The sequence below is a fragment of the Mauremys mutica genome, chromosome 6 (genome assembly GCF_020497125.1).
Source record: "Mauremys mutica isolate MM-2020 ecotype Southern chromosome 6, ASM2049712v1, whole genome shotgun sequence".
Classification (NCBI taxonomy): Eukaryota; Metazoa; Chordata; order Testudines; family Geoemydidae; genus Mauremys; species Mauremys mutica.
In genome coordinates, this window is record NC_059077.1 from 61,094,523 (window position 1) to 61,114,769 (window position 20,247).

Genomic DNA, 20,247 nt, shown 5'->3' on the forward strand with positions numbered 1-20,247 from the left:
CCCTGATCCCCCCTGCACTGACGACTAGGGCAAGATGCAGCCCTAAGTCATATTCAGCTAAAAGCTTCTCTGTTGGATCCTCTACTTCCATGACTTGATGCTAATGCTCATTACCACTACGGCTCAAAAACAGAGGAGTCATTTAGTGTTCAGCAGCTATTGCAAGTCTTCACACTGGTGTAGTGAAATATTTCCTACTTATACTAAGAGAAAGCATATGCTCTTCTTCATATGTGTTCCTGGGATGACACTATAGCCTACATCATCATTTTAATAAGCCATGTAATTTTTAAACACTTACTCTAACAAAGGCCAGGTCTACACTACTGCAGTAAACTGATCTAAGCTACATTACTCCAGTTACATGAATAACATAACTGAAGTCATCATAACTAGATCCACTTACCGCAGCATCTACACCATGCTGTGTTGATGGGAGACACTCTCCTACCGACTTACCTGACTCTTCTCGGGAAGGCAAAATACAGAAACTGATGGGAGAACGCTCTCCCATCGATTTAGCACATTTTCACCAAATGAGCTAAGTCAATGCTGCTGCTGCATCGATTTAGCTCCATAGCGAAGACATGCCCAAAGTATTTAAAAAAGTTCTCTTAGTAATATGTTATTTTTGTTTCTGCTGTATCTGCATTGTCTCAATTGTTTCTACAATGGTTTTCTTTAAAACTACCAAAAATCTTCTGAAAAGTGTAAAGATATATCTCTAGAAACAGACTTTGGAGCATTTCTCTGACACTCTCTTCAACATTTGTTCTCCTTGTCTTAATGTGATATTTTGCTTTCTTGAAACTGGGGAAAATTAAGTTTGTCAACTGTATGACATGCTGTGTTTCCTTCTGTAAACCAAATACTTACTACAGTGCTGAAGGTCACACTTCATGGTTTGCTCTGCACAACCAGATAGATTTGTTTTAAATGGTTACATTTTGGAAAGTGACTAAAAAGGGGTTATTACTGGGTTTCGTAATTATGTTCTCTCAATTACTTCCAGAACGAATATGCTCAGTTTGCAAGTAAAACAATGATTTTGCTAAATTGCCAGCCCAACAACCAAGGATTTGAAAGTCAAGAGGTGTTCTTTTGAGCTCACTCACCATCCCCACTTCAAATTGTTCTATCAAACATCCATGTAAACCTGAAATAATCCCATTGATATAGGAATTACATTGATTTACACTAGGTGTAAATTAGAGCAAAATTTAGCTATTAACAACTATGCATGAGTCGTATAGGCTCCAGAGTACTAAGAGAAGCAAAAAGTAGCTTAAGAGACAGATTTTGCCATCCTTATTTGTAAGCAGCACTTTACTCTGCCCATTACCCCACTAGAGTTCAGTGGGACCACTCACGCATTAAGGTACAACTTGGTACTAGTAAAGATAGCAATATACGGACTAAATTGAGAAAGCACATGTGGTGCTACTTCTGCTCTCAGTCACACCAACATAAAATTGGAGTAAGTAAAATCACTGGACTTACTCCAAATTTACACTGGTGTAACTGAAAGAAGAATGGGACCAAGTATTTGTAGAAGATAAAAGGTCTCACTTTAGAGATCTTTTACTGATTACTGTAGCCTGTAGAGCTAGCTTTAGCATTTATTTTTTTTCAGCAGTAATGCAAGGAACCTACAGGCCTGTATCCTGTAAGACATTGGCTTCAGCAATTAGCATAAGGCTTGAGGCCTATGAACTTAAGTGCAGATAAATGGCCTAACAGGTCAATCGTAAGTTTTGGGGAACCCAGAATAGAGTGTATTTAAGGGGGAAGTTTGTCCATAACACCACCAGCCAACCACAGGAACTTGAGCTAACACCAGCTTTTGATATTTTAGGATGGGAACATCTGCAGATGTCTGACCACAAGAGCGTCACAGGCAATGAATTGAGGTATATGATAGTAAATTGAGATCATTCATATACTAACCTATATGAGAAGGGCACCTCAAAATTAGTAGAGTGAGGAAATACAAATAAGGAAGAGGGGAAAAACCCCGAATGAATATGCACTAGAGATAGTGGCATCAGCGTAACATAAAAGTTGTATCCCAGCCTGTGTGATTGGGAAGGCAGAGATGTAGCCCTTGGGAGGTGCCAGGATGATGGCCACTGGTGATGAGGAAGATAGTGATGAGCAAAATTATGGCAAACATTTCGGGTTGTTCTGCAAGGGTTGGTGTGAGTATATGGATGTTCAGATGTACATTCTGTATGATCTTTATCTGCCTTGCTGGGTTAGAGTGGTTTATGAATACATTTAGCAAGGTCACAATTACAAATATTTCCTGAAGTATGAATGTTGTAACTGTGCACATCGGGGTTCCCAACTAAACAGTAATTTTAATACTGGGCCTGATCTTGGGACAAGAACCTGTCAAACCTCAGAGTGATAACTGGGAATTCTTCAGTAATCAATATAATTAATATGTGATGTAGCCCAATCTATGAATCATATGTTTAATTTAAAATTTAGAATCATTATTTCCTTAAAAAGCAATGAAATCACTGAAATGCAAGTCATCACAATCACTGTTCAGTAATTGTTATAATGGTGAGGCACCGAGGTCACTCACAGCATAAGCTTTCCGAAATCTCCATAGTCATAAGTATCCCACAGATTCCTTTTACCACAACTTTGCACATGCTAATTATCATTGTGCTATTAATATCTTCCCTTTGCTTTAGAATTCAAGACATAAAAACATTGGGCTCAATATAGCAGTCCTTACTAAACCTTTATTCAGGCAAACTACTCTTGCATAAATAGGAGTTTTACCCGATTAAGGACTTCAGGATTTGCCCCTTAAAAAAAGGAAATGGTTACATAGAAAGGGCACAGATGCCCCACTTTAAGGACTAGATTGAATTTTTGCTCAATGCCCCAAATATGGGCCAGTACATAGACTGCCCTGCTGCCCCAACACAGAAAGAGGCAATTTGCCACAGTCCTTCACTGGATATAGTATATTCTACCACCCCTACTGGCTCAATTCTGCTAGCCAAGGCTCCACACATTCCCTACCCTTTCTGATCCCTGCTTGCTTGACAGGGGGAGGAAGTACCATACCCACAGCCCTGTGATCTCCCATTCTTTATCCCCCATGCTGGGGCCCAAGGTCCAGGAAGCCTTGCTGTAACCATCTAGAGTGAGAGGTTGTGGCTTCCTCTTACTGCACAGTCTGACCACCCTAGTGTCAGGCACATTCTGGCCTCAAGTAACTTAACGGAAAAAAGGAAACTGCACAAAGTATCCATATTACTACTATTTTACTCCCTCACAAAGCACAAACATTGTTATTTAAAGCTCCCATTTTATTCATTCTTATACACGAGGATGGAAGTATTACTTCTTTTCAGGCTTTCAGGTCATTCACCGTGCAACATTAAATAGAACTAGCACAGTATTTTGTTAAGCAACAGCCACCTTTAAACTGTAAATCAAGAGTTCTAGATAAGTTTGCTAGACCCAGAGAATTATAGGCTATAGTAATATGAAATTAACTGTGTGTTATTCAAGGCACTCACCTTATCTCCAGTACCAAAGAAGAATTGATTTTCCAGCCTTCTACAGAACGATGAAAGATTGAAGAGCCACTCTTTTGAATTATTTTATCAGAGCTATTGAGCATTGACCTACTCAAACTCAACTCACCATCTCTGAAATGCAATATGGAAAAGACACCATTAAGGTAAGGTTGGGGCTGCTAGGATGCTTTTTCTACACATCACAAAACACTAGTGTGGGTTTATTTATATCCATGAGGCAAAGCAGCAAGAATTTCTCCCCCATCTCCACTCATTTAACATGTTCAAAAAAATAAATTCCACCTAATAAAATGGTATTTTAGATACAAGGAAATGCTTAATCTGAAAAATATATAAACTCTTTAATTACATTTAAGTTACTTTAAATCATATACCTTAAATACAGAGGAAGCTTTTATTGTGAATGTGGGCCCACACTGACCAGATGTGGGCCAGAACCTATACTCCTGGTACATCACATACACCCATCAACTATTAAGCTATGCATTAAGTTTTAGCTTTCAACCAACCCCACCCACCCACATAACTTCTCAGTTATTATGCATGTGCTGGGCACATCAATTCTTTTGACTCAATGATACTACAAGTCCCCCACATGTGGAGTTTCAAGCTACTGGGGCATATTCTTCCTTGATATGCTCATGGAATTTCCGTACAAGTTTGGAACAAGGGGGAGAATATGCCCACAGTAACATAAGCTTGATTTTCAGGAACTTTTGCACACACACACACACACACACACACACACACGTTTCACACAGCCATATAGTGTCAAAGAATAATCTTATCATAGTTACATACTAAGCAGAGTCAGAGGTGGACATTTTTTAGGTGGAAAAACCTTGTGAACTAGAGGAAGTGGTGGCTGATGATCATGAACATGTACAGAGGTATTGTAATTAAAAAACAGACAATAATTGCAGTTATTGAATTGGTGTGTCCTGGTGTGTGGGAAGCTTGAGGGCCAAAGAATCACACAAATCTAATAGTACACCTAAGAAGTTAGAAATAAAAATAGCAAGAATAACATTCAATCTAAATTTTTCCCTCTTGTTGGTAATCCCATTGACCCCAGCACAGAGATACACGAGACAAAATTTGGCTCCCTGAGTTCAAACTTCAGGTTCTTTAAACCAGAGATGGGATTCCCAACACGGCGCCCACCAGGGCCGTCTAAGTGTGCCCGGGTACTGGCTGGCGGACGAGCATCTGCCGAAATTCGGCAGCATTTCAGTGGTGACGCCTCTGGATGATGCTGCTTGCTGCCGACAAGCAGCGCCATCCCGAGGCGTCGTCGCTGAAATGCCACAAAATTCGGTGGCATTTTGGTGGCGACGCCTCTGGATGATGCCACTTGTCGGCAGCATTTCGGCAGATGCTTGTCCACCACCACGGTCCTCCGTGGCTCGTTGTCTGGTGCCCGCCAGGCGAAAAAAGTTGGGGATCACTGATCCAGAGTTTCTCACTCTGTGGGTCATGACCCAAAATTGGGTCACCAGAATGTATCGAAAGGTTGTGTCAAGGCCTGGTGGGGAAGATTTGGTCTTGGTGCATGGGATCACAGCACCACTCTTGACTGGCCTAACCACTCCTCCATCACGATGACAAGGGGCCAACTCAGCCAAATTTGATTGGCACCGCGACCCCACATGCCAGTTCACAATCCCACTCACAGAAATTACCCCCTTCCAAATGCCCCCGACCCCTCCAATCAAGAAGGCTGGGCCAAACATGAGCGGCAGTGAAACTCCAGAGACCACAACACCCAGAGCAGGAAGCAAAACACTGTCAGCCCCACAGGACAGGAGCAGCCGCTATGGTACACCTGGTGTACATATGTCATACTTATTACATTAATGTGTATATTATATATCGTGAGTAAGAAATAGTTAGAAAACCAGATTATTTGTTGTGCTAAATCTATTTGCTGGGTCATGACAGGCCATCAAGATTTACAAATGGTTCCTGAGTTCCAAATGGTTGAGAATCACTGCTTTAATCCTTACTGGATAATAATATTTTAGAGTTAGAGTGCCTTTCATCCAATAACATTCCAAATGACTTTACCAACTACGTACAGGAATCGCTTTGCCTACTAAGGAAATGCAGTCACCTCTGAAATAATACATAAATAATAAAATTAAAACTTGGCTCCAGTATAGAGCTTTTCATCAATAGATCTCAAAGCAAGTAAATGGAACACGCCAGCTGTTAGACAGTAAGCTCTTTGGGTCCGAGTCTGTCTTTGTGTTTACCCAGCGCCTAGAACAAATGAGATCCTAGTTGACAAGGGCTCCTAAGCACTACAAAAAATAATATTTGGCAGTATACAAACAGTACAAAACAGATTAGTCTACGGTGATGAATCCAATCGAATTTAAACTGCATTAGAATTTTAGTTAGGCTGAATGTAATTACCTAAACTAAAATTTGGGTAGCACTTCAAAAAAGTCATGGTCACTAAAGAGCCAATAAGTGCCCAAACATTGTTTCACAACTCATCAAAAAGATGCACTACTAGCAACCCTGTGCCCCACTGCTATCCTGCTGAGGCACTGATGTTGTACTAATTCCGAGGTAAGATGCCACCTACTGAAAAACCAACTCAGTAATTTTACAGGTCTGGCACCTTTATACAAATTATTCTATTTATTTTAACTTGAAGTGGATAGGAGGATGTTGCAAAAGTCCATGTGGAATAATCCCATTAGTGTCAATGAAAGTTATCTGCATATATTCTATGGGAAAGATCTCAATCAGAATTCATTTAACCATTCCCTTGTGACTCCACAGGCAGTAAAATTTCTTTACAATAGCAGTGAACATATTTACTGTATATATTTGCCCTACAACACGATACAGTACATGCATCTAAAGGAAAATTAACAAAATAAATCAAGGAAAGTATACCGTATAACAATACATTGGAGAGGATTCTGGTTTATGCTGAGCTAAGAGAAATCCATTAAGCACTTTCACACGGTGGCATACATGACAGAATTAGCAATTAAGTAACTTGTACCTAAAAAGTACTCTACCATTTGAAATGTGGTTGATTTGAGTCTTCAAGACATACTCTACAGCTACAACAAACTAAAAATATGATGCACTAAAACAACTTTAAAAAACATGTTTTCAGGAGCTGAAAGTCCCAAATGTTCTGCATTAAAGCTCTACTTCAAATGCAGTAGAAATTTGCTTACTCATAAAAGTGCTCTCCTTATCCTTTTTCTTTACCCTATATATCAGTAAATACACCAAAGAAAAAACTACATTTACATAAAGCTAAGCACATGTCACAAAATACCCAGAAATTTTTCTTTGCGTAAATCATCTGACAAGTATAATAAATAATTTGGGCCGCATTCTACCCTCCAGATTTGTGTGGAACTACAACTGACGTTAGTGAAATCCACCTAAAGACAAAGGGCAATTTAGGACTGAAAGCATCAACCTTGATGCTGACTCTCTTGACTTTGGAGATATATTAAACCATTCATATCAATGAACCAAACAATCAATCTTGGGTAAAATATGGCCCAATATGATTCCAGAAAGAAATCTTTCACAACCCCTCTTTTCTGGTCTTCAAACAAACCCCACAACTTCACCCAAAACACCAGAAGCAAGCTTCCCACAAACCAGAACACACCAATTCAAAGCAGCACCAGACCCTGCCAGAACAGCAGATGAAAAACCGGGACACAGATCTCCATTGCTATGATTATCAACATCCCAGCAACACACCTTTCAAGTTCCAAAGGTCCTACATATGCCTATCACAAGATGTTGGTATACCTCATGCAGTGAATCAAATGCCACAAGAACTATGTGGGTGAAAACAGTTCTTGACCCTCAAAGGAAATCGACACACCATCTTCAAAGAGACAAACCTAGAAGCTTAAATTCATAACTTTGCTAGACACTAAAAATCATGGACTCGGAGACACCAGTTTTATATCTTATTACAACAACAGTTAGGGACTACTTTCTAACTGATTTTAAATACTTTCAGTTATATGTGCCCCAAAAAGCACATATATTAGGATACATGTTTATATTTATATAAACAGATATATTTATTAGGAGACATGTTTATCTTTAATAAGCTAGTGAGAAAGAAGGCTAGCTAGTTTTAAATGTCTTCTTGGGAACACAACTAAAACATTTAGCTTTATATATACATATACATACAAAGACATCAAGAGAAGTTTGAAGAGAAAGGAACTCCAAGATATGGTCCAAAAGGAGTGGGGAGGAATTGTGGGCACCCCTGATCCTGTGTAAATGGGAAAAGGAGTTGAGAGTGAAGTGTGTATCTATAATACCTACATTTGTAAAGAAACTATACTATTAAACCTTAGATTTTAATATACCAAATTGCAGCAAGACAGAAAAGGTTATAGCCCAGTTATAGTCCCTTTATAAAAGGTGATCCAAACAATACATTAACCATATGAAATACAAAGGAGATCCCAGGCTTAACTCTGTGCTGGGGGGGAAAAAGAATGAAAAAAGCAGGGCAAGGAAGAAACAAGCTCGCTGCAGCCTGGCAGGAGTGGAACAATCTGCCTGGCCCCCCAGCTCTGTAATTAGTGGAGTTAATGAAGGAGGAGGAGCCCTGCTATCTGAACTGTGCCTGCTCCTTTCAATGACCGGGGCAACCTGCCTGCGCTAACAAAGGCTCCGTTCTTTTGCTTCTTTCGGCTCAAGCTCAGCTCAGCGGTTGAAAGAGATAGGCAGCGCTTTTCATGTCGACTTGCAGCGAAATGCTCGCAATGCAAATTTTCAGACACGCTACGTACGAGGCAACCACAAAGCCTGCCCGGAGCTGCTGCTGCTGCAGCATCTGCTCCAGCCCGCCGGCAGCAACCTTTCTGCCAGCTGAGCACAGCTGCTTGTCATGGTCCCTGCAACCAGGCATGGGGGGGGGGGGCAGGCGAGGCGTTCCAGCGGTGCAATGTCCGCCCCTCCTTCCAGCAGCACAGCTGCTTGTCAGGGACCCTGGTCGGGATGAAGGGGGAAGCGATGCACTGGCTTCCTTCCAGCATAGCTACCTGTCAAGGAACTTGGAAACAGGATGCTAGAGATGAGGGTGGGGAAGGGTCGATGCACTCGCCTCCCTCCAGCATAGAAAGGAGCTTGGGGAAGCGATGCACTCGCCTCCTTCACACTAGCACAGCTGTGCCCGTCAGCGGCTGGACCAAACCTCTCCGAGGCACTGGCAGGCTTACAAGGAGGAGCAGAAGGACGTACACTAGCCACCGGCTGGCTCTCCATCCTCCGGGGCGCACACATGCACACACCCTCCTTCCCAGCCACGCCAGCCGCACATGGGTAACGGAACCATGTTGTATGCATGAATAGAAATGCACATACGGAGCGGGCCATGCCCCCTCTGGGTAATACCTCCACAGCCCCACCGCGTTCACACATGGCACCTACGTAGGGGCACAGGTTTGCCACGAGCCCTTTAGGGAGCTCTCTCTTTCCTGTAAATGATTCACTGGGGATCTCCTATTCTTCCTCTCCCCCCACTCCCAATAAGTAACACTGCTTTGCATTTATATTGCGCCTCCAAACCAATGAGCTCTGGGCGTGTGCAAACATTCATGAATAAAAACCCGCTGTGAATGCTTCCAAAAAATCGATTTTACGCTTCTGGTGACATAAATAAAAACCAAGAATTAAATTCCGCTGCGTTATCGCATTTCTGCAGTCCTTGGCTATCTTTAAAAAGAAATCACGAAAGAATAAAAATTCGACAATCATCTCTGGTGGACGGAAACAAAGACTTGGCTAAGAAACCAGCTTCTTCACGTTAGTTTCAAGTTTAAAAAAAAATGGAGTGACCAAAGACGACAATAAACCAAGAGGAAGACAGCAAGCAGCTTTTGTCTTTTGTCTTAATCACAGATCGGGAGAAGAAGGAAACAGGCGGTGGTCTGTGCAAGAAAAGGTTTGCAAGAGGAAACATCTGAAGAGTGAAGGGGATTTTATAATCTATTCTCGGATCCCCGAGGAACAGGGTACCAGCAACAACAGCCATCACCAAAGTTATGACAATCTGCTATACAAACTTCAAAGCAACAAAGGCAGAAAAAGACAGCTCCTTGTTATTGCTCCCTCACTCAAGCCGGGAAACAAAACGTAACTTGATTTTATTATTATGGCCAGTGCAACCACCAGAAAGGTGTCCCAAGTCTTCAATAAAAAGCTTTTTTTCCATCTAACCTTCTTAGAAAATGTGTTATTGCCTAGATAACAAAAGCAACAAATCTAACGTGCCACCCGTTTCAAAACTACACGACACTGATCAACCCTTTTCTGTTTAAAAGTAACCGGCTTCCTTCAGCCTCTTTCTGCGAGCAAAAACAACCATTTGTGGGGCGTGGAGTATTTAACAAACCTCAGATCACACTTTACTCTTTCTCCTTAAATCTAAAATCAACGACAAACTCTCTATTGCGAGACCATTCTGCAGTGCTGGTTGCTTTTATCATTTGTAAATGAAAGCAATACCACACGTTTATAAACGCAAAGTTGAAATAGACGCTAGAATATAAAACCAAGGAAATGCGCGGGGGGCGGGGGGAGGCGGAGGAGAGAGGGAGAGTAAGAAAGAGCCTGGGTCATTTAAATTTCACATGCTGCTTTTCTTTTGTCAAATCCTTACAAGTCAAGGCTTTGCATTTACCCCGTGAGTTGCGTTTCCTGGTGCTCCTCAGTTCTTGCTATTTCTTTTGTCTTATAAAAGATCAGGAGAATACTTATCGTGCAGATAGTCCACCTCTTCCTGACGGAACGCATGTCTTCTCCCAGAGCCCCCCCTTCTCTTTGTTTAGCAGGGGCGTGCAAAAAAAAAAAACCACCAAACACACACAAAACACAAAGACTCTACGCAAATTTGCAAAAATAAAAAATAAAAATAAAGGAGCGGGCAGAGATGCTGCTGTTCTGGGCAGAAATCAGAGGCGGCGGGGGAGGCGGCTGCTCCTCGGCTGGGGGAGTAAGTCCTTCTCCTCTCCCCTGGCGCTGCCCGGAGCCCGTGTGCGCACCGACGCGCCGCGGCTCTCTCTGGCTCAGCGGCCACTCTCACGTTTTTTCCCCGTGTACAGAGCAGGCGGCGGCGGCAGCCAGGGCCAGGCTCCGCGGCGTCGTTAGCCCCGCCCTTTCCCTGGCGGGGAAATGATGAGCACAGCCCGGCCAATAAGTGGCCAGGGGGCGGAGACGGCTGCCTCCCCAACTTTAAAAAGCCTTTCCCGGCGCCCCGAGCTTCTTTAATGCTGCTTCACGCGCTAGAGGTGGGGATGGGGCGGTAGCATCTCACCGCGCTGAAGGGCGCGCCTCGCAGAAAACTCCTCAAGGGTCCTCTTCCCTTCCCTTTGAGGCTGGAGGCATCAGCCCCAAGGGGGCCGCTGCGTATTGTGCATGTACCGCTAGAGTCAGTGCGCTGCTCGCAGATTCCGTGTCATACTAGCGCTTGGCACTAACCACCGGCATGAATTAAGTCATCCACTCTGCAGTCAGTTAGCAATTTCTTTGATGTGGGTAAAAAGGTGTTTATTACAGCTGTAACAAGGTGGCAAAACAATTTCTTTTGTAATACCCCCCCATACACCTAACGTCCTCAACCAGTCACTGGACGGTATGACTAGAAGATTGGGGGGGGGGGGGTAAGAAGAGGGAATTTTCAGTAAAATCTCTTCAACCACCCTGCAGCACTGGGACAGTAAGAAAATACATTTTCTTTTAAAGATATTCTTTTAAAAGGGGAGGAGGGGTGATAGCACAAATTGCTCCCATGTTTGCACCTTGGCAGGCTGGAGTTGGTTTAGAGCAGGGGTAGGCAACACATGGCACCTGTGCCAAAGGTGGCATGTGAACTGATTTTCAGTGGCACTCACACTGCCCGGGTCCTGGCCACCGGTCTGGGGGGCTCTGCATTTTAGTTTAATTTTAAATGAAGCTTCTTAAACATTTTAAAAACCTTATTTACTTTACATACAACAATAGTTTAGTTATATATTATAGACTTATAGAAAGAGCCCTTCTAAAAATGTTAAAATGTATTACTGGCACGCAGAACCTTAAATTAGAGTAAATAAATGAAGACTTGGCACACCACTTCTGAAAGGTTGCCGACCACTGGTTTAGAGGATAAAAACAACATTAACTGACCATGCATATGCCCTGATCCTTCAAAGATTTATGTATGTGTGTAGTCCCTTCAGTTAGTAGGACTACGGGCATGCATAAAGTTAAGTATGTGCATAAGTCTCTGGACAGCAGTTGCTAAGATATTAGCAAGGCATAGTTAAATCCTAACTCACTCTGCTCAATATTATTGTATATACTTGTTAGCTGGCTTGGCACTCAATAGGCTGTTACTATCAGACTACTGAAGGGACAATTGGTATTAAATGGATAGTGGCCCTTTAATACCAAGTAAAACTCGGGAGGCAGAGGGAGACCAAACAAAAAGACATGAGTAGTAGAAAATTGTAAAGGTTGACAGTCAAAACCTGGCTCACTTGGGGCTGTATTTACTCTCCTATGGCCCCGCTATGCTCTCTTCCACTAGAGTTGACATGTCAACTGCATGGGGAATCCCTGGAGTTTGACTGGGTAAATACATGGGGGTGGGGAGGGAGGAGTCAACCCCAGGCAGGCAGAATAGCTGTTTGTCTTTTGGCTTAATGTTGGCATAAGAACAAATGGGTATAAACTGGCTGTGAATACATTTATGCTGGAACTTAAAAGAAGATTTCTAACTATCAGTACAGTGAGGTTCTGCAAACAGCCTCCCCCTAGGAATTATGGGGTCAAACAACCTAACTAGGTTTAAGATGGAGCTTAATAGATTTATATTCAGGGGCCTGAACTTGATAATCTGTGAGGTTCCTTTTACAAGCCTATAATGTATATAGAGTAATTTATTTTTCCTCCTTTACTGTGCATTACTTTGCATTTAATCAACAATGTTCTTCATTTGTCATGTTTCCCATTCATCTACATTGTCTAGGTTCCTTCAAAGTTTCTCACAGTTGTTTCTGAATTGGCACACAATTATTTATCTTTGGCATCTGCAAATTATTACATCCCTAGTAATCCCTCTTTTCCAAATCTAGTGCAGAATACTGAGGCACCCCATTGTTAACTTTTAGCTATGATGCAAATTGACTGTTTATTCCGACACTTGATAAAACCTTTGACTCTCATCCACAACTGGTTAGTTTCTTTTGTGAGGAATCTTGTTGAAAACCCTTTGAGAGAGGGGAAAAAACAAAAAACCCTACATGAAGCAGTTCTTTTTTAACCATTACTCTGATACATTCAAAGGTTTCAGAGATTAGTGACAATTTTCCTTAGCAGAAACCATATTAGACTCTATCACATCACGATCTTGCAGGTTTTTTTGTTTTTTTATTTCATTTCAACCAATTGACCAAGTACAGATGTAAGGCTTGTTGGTCTGTAATTCCCTAGATCACACCTTTTAAAATGTTAATTTACTCTTCTCCAACCCTCAACTCAGCTTTACAATTTTCATTCCTAAGTTCCTTCATGAGAATCTGAGGTGTCCCCCACCGCAGCAGAACCTTCTCCCACACATTTGCATGAGTGACTGAAGCCCCTCTTGTTGCAGGGTTTCTAAAATTTGGTACATTCTACAATAATCTACAAATGCTAATAGTTATTTAGAGAATGGGCCCAGTCCAGAACCGGCACCCATTGAAGTCAACAGGAGTTGTACTAGTGACATTAATGAGAACTGAATCAAACAGCAAAGAAAACTGGTGTACTACTGCTCTGATAACCCAGACTCAGATAATGGTCACCAGATAAATAGAAGTATCAGAGGTAGGAAACCACTTTACCTCTAGGAGATGAGATCTTCAGAGGCTACTTGGGACCATTTAAATGTTACCATTAAGAGCAGGCAGTTTCTCTTTTTAAAAAAAAATTATATATGAAATACAAAAATCTACACTGACATAATATTAAAGGGGCATAGCTAAGATCACAAGGAAATGCAAAAGTTACAGTTCCACTTGCCATGTTAGCTATGCTGTACATAGGTGATATTTTCTATTTCTGGTTAGATGTGTACATAATTTGTACATGTCAAAATTTATACCATAATGGCAGGCAGGATGTATTCATTTTTTCATGAACGTACTCAGATTTTGAATTAAGTGCTCTGAACTGCCATTTAGTGATGGAATATGCAGTCTAATATTACTGTGGTTCTCAACCAAGGGTCCAGGAACCCCGAGCAGGTTTCAGGGGTCTGCCAAGCAGGGCCAGCATTAGACTTGCTGTGGCCCAGGGCAGAAAGCTGAAGCCCCACCTCATGGGGCTGAAGCCTAGGGTTCCAAGCCCTGCCACCCATGGGTGAAGCCTGAGAAACTTAGCTTCACAGGGCCCCATGTGGTTTGGGGCCCTGGCAATTGCCCTTCTTGCTACCCCTAATACTGATCCTGCCTTTTATATGCAGAAAAACAGCTGTTGTGGCACAGGTGGGCCATGGAGTTTTTATGGGGGGGGGGGCTCAGAAAGAAAAAGGTTGAGAACTCCTGTAATATTACAGAGTAATAATGGGTTTCATGTTATATAAAACATGGAGAAACACATGGTTCCTGCCCCAGAAATTTACAACTTTAAAATAAAGTGTTCATAGATTCCAAGGTCAGAACCATTGTGATCATCTAGTCTGTGTACAACATGGTTATAAACATCCACAAAATAATTCCTAGATAATAATTCTATAATTTAGAACAACATTAAATGTTACTTTAAAAGTTGTCAGTGATGGAATCCACCACAAATGGTAGTAAATTATTTTGTGACAAGGGTGTAATTCCTATATTCCTGCCTCTCCCATGAACACAGACCACTCAGATCTTTTTGCTTGTAAACACTGGCCTGTCCTTTATTTACAATGTCTCACTCTCTCCCCCAATACATATCAGTGCATCCACCCCTTTGCACTGTATGTGTGGGGCAGTGGTTTGAGGGTGTCTAGACTCAGGCAACTCCCCTGGCCAGGCTCTCACTTACCTTCTCTCTCTCTCTCTCTCCCCCCCCTCTTTTTAAACACTGGCCTGTGATGGGTTAATTAGCTCATTGACTTCCTCTGGCCTAATAATTGGATACACTCCTGACCAATTAGGTCTTCCTTGAGGCAATGTAATTGTTGCTAATACTGACCAGACTGCTGGTTCAAACTCCATTTCTCAGACTTGTCACATGTTCCAATGTGAAATTAAAAATTTGCACCTTATTTCCAGCCTGAATTTGTCTAGCTTCAACTTCCAGCTACTGAAGCGTGTTATACCCTCTCTGCTAGACTGAAGAGCCCATTAAAATTATTTGTTCCCCATGTAGATACATATTGACTGTAATCAAGTCACCCTCTCCTCCTTTGTTAAGTTTAATAGATTCAAAGAGCTTACTCTATCACTGTAAGGCAGGTTTCTAATCTTTTAATCATTCTCTTGGCTCTTCTCTGAACCTTTGCCAATTTATCCTCCTTTATGTTTCTACTTCTTGAATTGGGGCACCAGAACTGGACAAAGTATCCCAGCAGCAGTCACACCAGTGCCAAATATGGAGTTAAATAACCTTTGCCCCTACTGAGTAGTCCCTGGTTTATGTGTCACAGGATTGCATTAGCGTTCTTAGCCTCAGCACCACAGTGGCAGCTCATGTTCAGGTGATTATGCACCAATCACCCCCATGTCATTTTCAGAATCATTGGTTCCCTGGACAGAGTCCCCCATGCCATAGGTGCCAACTCCATGGGTGCTCTGGGGCTGGAGCACCCATGGGGAAAAATTAGTGGATGCCCTGCACCCACTGGCAGCCAAACTCCCCTCACACCCCTGCCCCACCTCCTCCTCCTCACCCCCCCACGCACTCTGTGTCCCTGCTCCTCCGCCCACTTCCCACCATTTCCCACCTGGCCACTGCCAAATAGCTCTTTGGCAGTGTGCTGGGAGGCAGGGGGAGAAGTGGGAATGTGGCACACTCAGGGGAGGAGGTGGGGATTTTGGGAAGGAGTTGGAATAGGGGCAGGGAGGGGGTGCAGTTGGGGCAGAGACTTTGGGGAAAGGGTTGGAATGGGGGCGGGGCTGCATGGAAGGGGTGGAGTGAGGGCAGAGCCAGGAGCAGGGGGGTGTCGAGCCAGGGGAAAGTGGGGAAGTCGGCGCCTATGCCCCATGCTGTAAGTAGGGCCTACGTTCTTTGTTCTCCATTTAGCTGTATTAAAATACATAGTTTGCTTGTAAATTGTGCACAGGCAATCCAGATCACTGAGTTAGTGACCTGTCCTCTTCCTTATTTACCTCTCCAGAATAGGGTTGCCAACTGTCTAATCACACAAACCCAAACACCTTGCCCTGCCCCTTCTCCGAGGCCAAGGCCCTGCCCCTCTCACTCCATCTCCTCTCCTTCTGTCGCTTGCTCTCTCCCACCCTCACTCAGTTCCATGGGGCTAGGGCAGGGGGTTAGGGTGCAGGAAGGGGTGCGAGGTGCAAGCTCTGGGAGCGAGTTTGGGTGCAGGAGGAGGCTCAAGTCTGGGGTGGGGGGTTGGGGTGTGGGCTCTGGGAGGGAGGTTGTAGGAGGGGGCTCAGGGCTGCGGTGCAATAGGGGGTGAGGGGTGCATGCTCTGGCTGGGAGATGCTTACCTCAGGCAGCTTCCGGGTGGTGGTGCAGTGGGGTTAAGGCTATGTCTACAATGGCAACTGAACAACAAAACTTTTGTCTTTTAGAGGTGTCAACTCCGCCCAAAAGAAAAGTTTTGCCAATGACAAGTGCCGGTGTGAACAGCTCTTTGTCGGCAGTACCACTCACCTGCCGACGTCGCTAACACCACTCGTCGTGGGGTTTTTTGTCCACAGGAGAGCAGACAAACAGCAGCTACATGGCACAACTTTTAGCAGCACGATTGTAGTGACACAGCCGTGTCACTAAAAGCTGCATAATGTAGACGTAGCCTTGTGACGTTATTGATATAAATTGGGACCATATAGAACATGGGTTGCAACCAAGGTCCTGTAGTGGCACCAAATCTTAGGTAAAGGGGGTCATATAAGGTGTCTAAGACCAGGTTATGGGTTGCTGGTTATGATTATGCTGTCTGTGTGCATGTATCATTTTTAGTTGAAGTTATGTATATTGGCTCTATACTGTCTGTATTTCAAGTTGGTGATGTGCTTCTGGGTGATATCCCAGACAAGTTGGTGTTAGCTCTGCTTAGCCTGCTTGATGGCCCATTAAGGACCATCAGCTACACAATTGACCCATGGAGAGAAGGCAGGCACGCCTTATGCCTCAGCGAAGTATGCAGGGACTGGCCCATGTGACTCCAGACTCCATTTTGCTGTAATTTTCCACAGTGGGGACAAAGAGGTTCTTACACCTGGAAAAGCCTATATAAGGCTGATGCATCATCTCCATCTTGTCTTCAACCCTGCTTCTTACCTCTGGAGGGACTTTGCTACAAGCTGAAGCTCTGCACAAAGGACTGAGGACCCATCCCAGCGGGGGATGTACTCCAGAGACTTGATTTGAACCTGCAGTTTACTCCATCACTGCTGCAAGCCTGAACTAAGAACTTTGCCATTACTGTATGTAATTGATTCCATTTAACCAATTCTACCTTTCATTTCTACCTTTTTCCCTTTGTAAATAAACCTTTAGATTTTAGATTCTAAAGGATTGGCAACAGCATGATTTGTGGGTAAGATCTGATGTGTATATTGACCTGGGTCTGGGGCTTGGTCCTTTGGGATCAAGAGAACCTTTTTCTTTTATTGGGGTGTTGGTTTTCATAACCATTTATCCCCAGGACGAGTGCACTGGTGGTGATACTGGGAAACTGGAGTGTCTAAGGAAATTGCTTGTGTGACTTGTGGTTAGCCAGTGGGGTGAGACCGAAGTCCTTTTTGTCTGGCTGGTTTGGTATGCCTTAGAGGTGGAAAAACCCCAGCCTAGGGCTGTGACTGCCCTGTTTGAGCAATTGGTCCTGATTTGGCACTCTCAGTTGGGTCCCGCCAGAACCGCATCATCACAAGCCTATAGGGCAGGGGTAGCATTTGGAGAACCCCTGTCCCCCCACCCCAAAGGCCGCAGGGATGTGCTGGACACTTCCAGGACGCTTCCGGGAGCAGCAGGTGGGGCAGAGTAGGCAGGAATCCTGCCTTAGCGCTGCCAGACTTTTAGCGCCTAAGATCTCCTCATTTGGCTTCAGTAGCTTCTGAGAGATAAGGCGTGATTAGACACAGGCAAAACCAGGAGAGCTGACAACCCTACTCCACAAATGTGTGGGTCATCTGCAAACTATCAGTGATTATTTTGTTTTGTTCCAGGTCCTTGATAAGAAATGTTAACTAGCATAGGGCCAAGAACTTGCAGTACCCTACAGGGGTAACACTCGATTATTCCTTCTTTACTATTACATTTTGAGGCTTAGCAGTTAGTAATCCATTTAATGGGTGCCATATTAATTACGTTGTTCTATTTTTCTTTAATCAAAATGTTGTGTGATACCATGTCAAAACACCATACAAAGTATGTTATGTCAGCACTATTTCTTTATCAGCCAAACTTGTAATGTCTTTAAGAAAAGAAATCAAGTTACGGAAGATCTATTTTCCATAAACCCATGTAGATTTGCATTTTTTTTTTATTCAAAAGTCCCATATCAGCCACTCCACTATCTTGCCCAGGTTTGATGTCAGGTTGAGAGGTCTAAGTTACCCAGGTCATCCTATTTACCCCTTTTTAAAAGTTGGGGCATTAGTTTTCTTCCAGTCTTCTGGAACTTTCCCAGTGTTCCAAGACTTACTGGAAAAAAGTCAACAACATTAATGGTCCAGCAAGCTCCTGAGCCAGCTCTTTTTAAAACACTTGGATGAAAGTTATCTGGACCTGCTGATCTAAAAATATCTGATGTTAATAGCTTCTGTTTATATCCTCCAGAGATAATAGCAAAACGGAAAATGTTCTCCCTAGATACAGAACAGAAATATTTCTTGAACACTTCAGCTTTTTCTGCATTACCACCATCTAGTAATGGACCAATACTATTGTTAGGTTTCTTTTTTTAATATTAAACTCCCTATTGTCCTGAACTCTGCTGGCCATAGATTTCTCGTGGCCTTTTGCTTTCCATATCAAATATTCTACAATTCCTAGCTTCTGATTTATTTTCATTACCGTCAATTTTCCTTTTCTTCCAGTTACATCATTGGGTGTTCTCGTCCCCTTGGCCCCTTTTTGTGGTTGCTATTCCAGGCTAGGAGACTGCAACCCATCTGTGTGCACTATGCAGGGATTTTTTGGCCACTGGAATAGTTCAAATGTGATCTATTGGCCCCTCCTCAACTTGACACAGTCCATTATCCAAAGCACCTCTGTGCCAGTCTGTTCAGCACCTACCTCTGAGTCCCTACCTCAAGGCCCACTGGGAGTATGAGGGGAGACCCTCTGTCTGGATGCTCTACCCATGTTTCCCCTTCTCGTATAGGATTGTATTCTAGCTCGCATATGTAGTCAAGTAATAAGCAGAGGCATATAGTTAATTGAGCCAGGTGGTGCATTTTATTTCTAATGACAGTTTATTACAACACAAAATGAGTTTACTGTATAAAGAATTTTGAAATTCTTATCTAGTACTTCACCAATTCTTTTAATTACCTTTCTTTAATGGGCCATCAACAGTACTTCACAGCACTAACAAGCTATCTAAATTATGCCTTGAAATTATATGGCTTGGTTTTTTTATAAAAACTGATATTTACATAAAAAGAATTCATATCAAATATAGTTTATAATATGAATTAAATAGTTTAGTTAAACTAATCCAGAAACATGCTCTGAAAATCGTATTTCATGGCAGCTAACAAGAAGATTTTTCACAGAGGGGTATTGGAGAAGCAAAAAATTGTGAATACTACAAATCATGCATTTAAGCAGTTCACGTTTTTGTGTGCTAATTAGTTCCAACATCAGACTTCATGAGAGAGCCTGAACTTTGTACTGAATAAATTTAGCGACTGGAAATATTTGCATTTGTTAAACCATATTAAGTCTTTTCCCACTAAATACATTTCATTCTATGCATCTGTGCCCAAAAAACAAACAAACAAAAAAACACTTTTGTGGCCAAATTCTTCTCTCATTTAAACTAATATAAATCCACTGTAGTCAAAGTAAAAATGTAGTTCTCTGAGCTTTATCATACAGTCACTTTTTAAAAAAGAATCTCCATCTAAATTCATGTAGTTCTACCTTAAAAAAAATAAAATGCTTAGCTCTGTATTTGTAACTACATTTACTGCAAGGAGGAGTTTGGTGATGTCTGTTCTTGAGGAGGGAGGTATTCATATATGTTCAACACTTTAGAACTGATTTAGTTTTGCACACCACATTTGCTACTACAAGCCATTCTATTTTTGTTGTGTAACAAAAATCTTAGATAATGAATGATCAATCCTTTGAGCAGTTTAAGCACTTCTCATGGTTAGATATTTTTTCCACAGAGGCATGATTCAATATGTATCATTTCCTTTGATAACTTCAAGTAAAGATAAACAATGACAGTGTTAACTTTAAGTTGTTTAGTGTTGATGTTCAGGAAACACTAATACTTTGAACAAAACATCAATCTTAA

At 42.5% G+C, this 20,247-nt stretch overlaps 1 protein-coding gene across 1 annotated transcript in view; it reads right to left on the minus strand.

Moving 5' to 3' along the window:
• The window catches only part of ST8SIA4 (ST8 alpha-N-acetyl-neuraminide alpha-2,8-sialyltransferase 4), a 94,125-nt gene extending 83,327 nt beyond the window's left edge, over nt 1-10,798 (minus strand). Inside the window, exons 1-2 of the mRNA XM_045021694.1 lie at nt 10,264-10,798; nt 3,546-3,677 (exon numbers count right to left, since the gene is read on the minus strand). Coding sequence (XP_044877629.1) covers nt 3,546-3,677; nt 10,264-10,376 — 245 coding nt within the window. The 5' untranslated portion in view covers nt 10,377-10,798. The remainder of the gene's footprint in view (nt 1-3,545; nt 3,678-10,263) is intronic.
• Nucleotides 10,799-20,247: the final 9,449 nt, after the last annotated feature.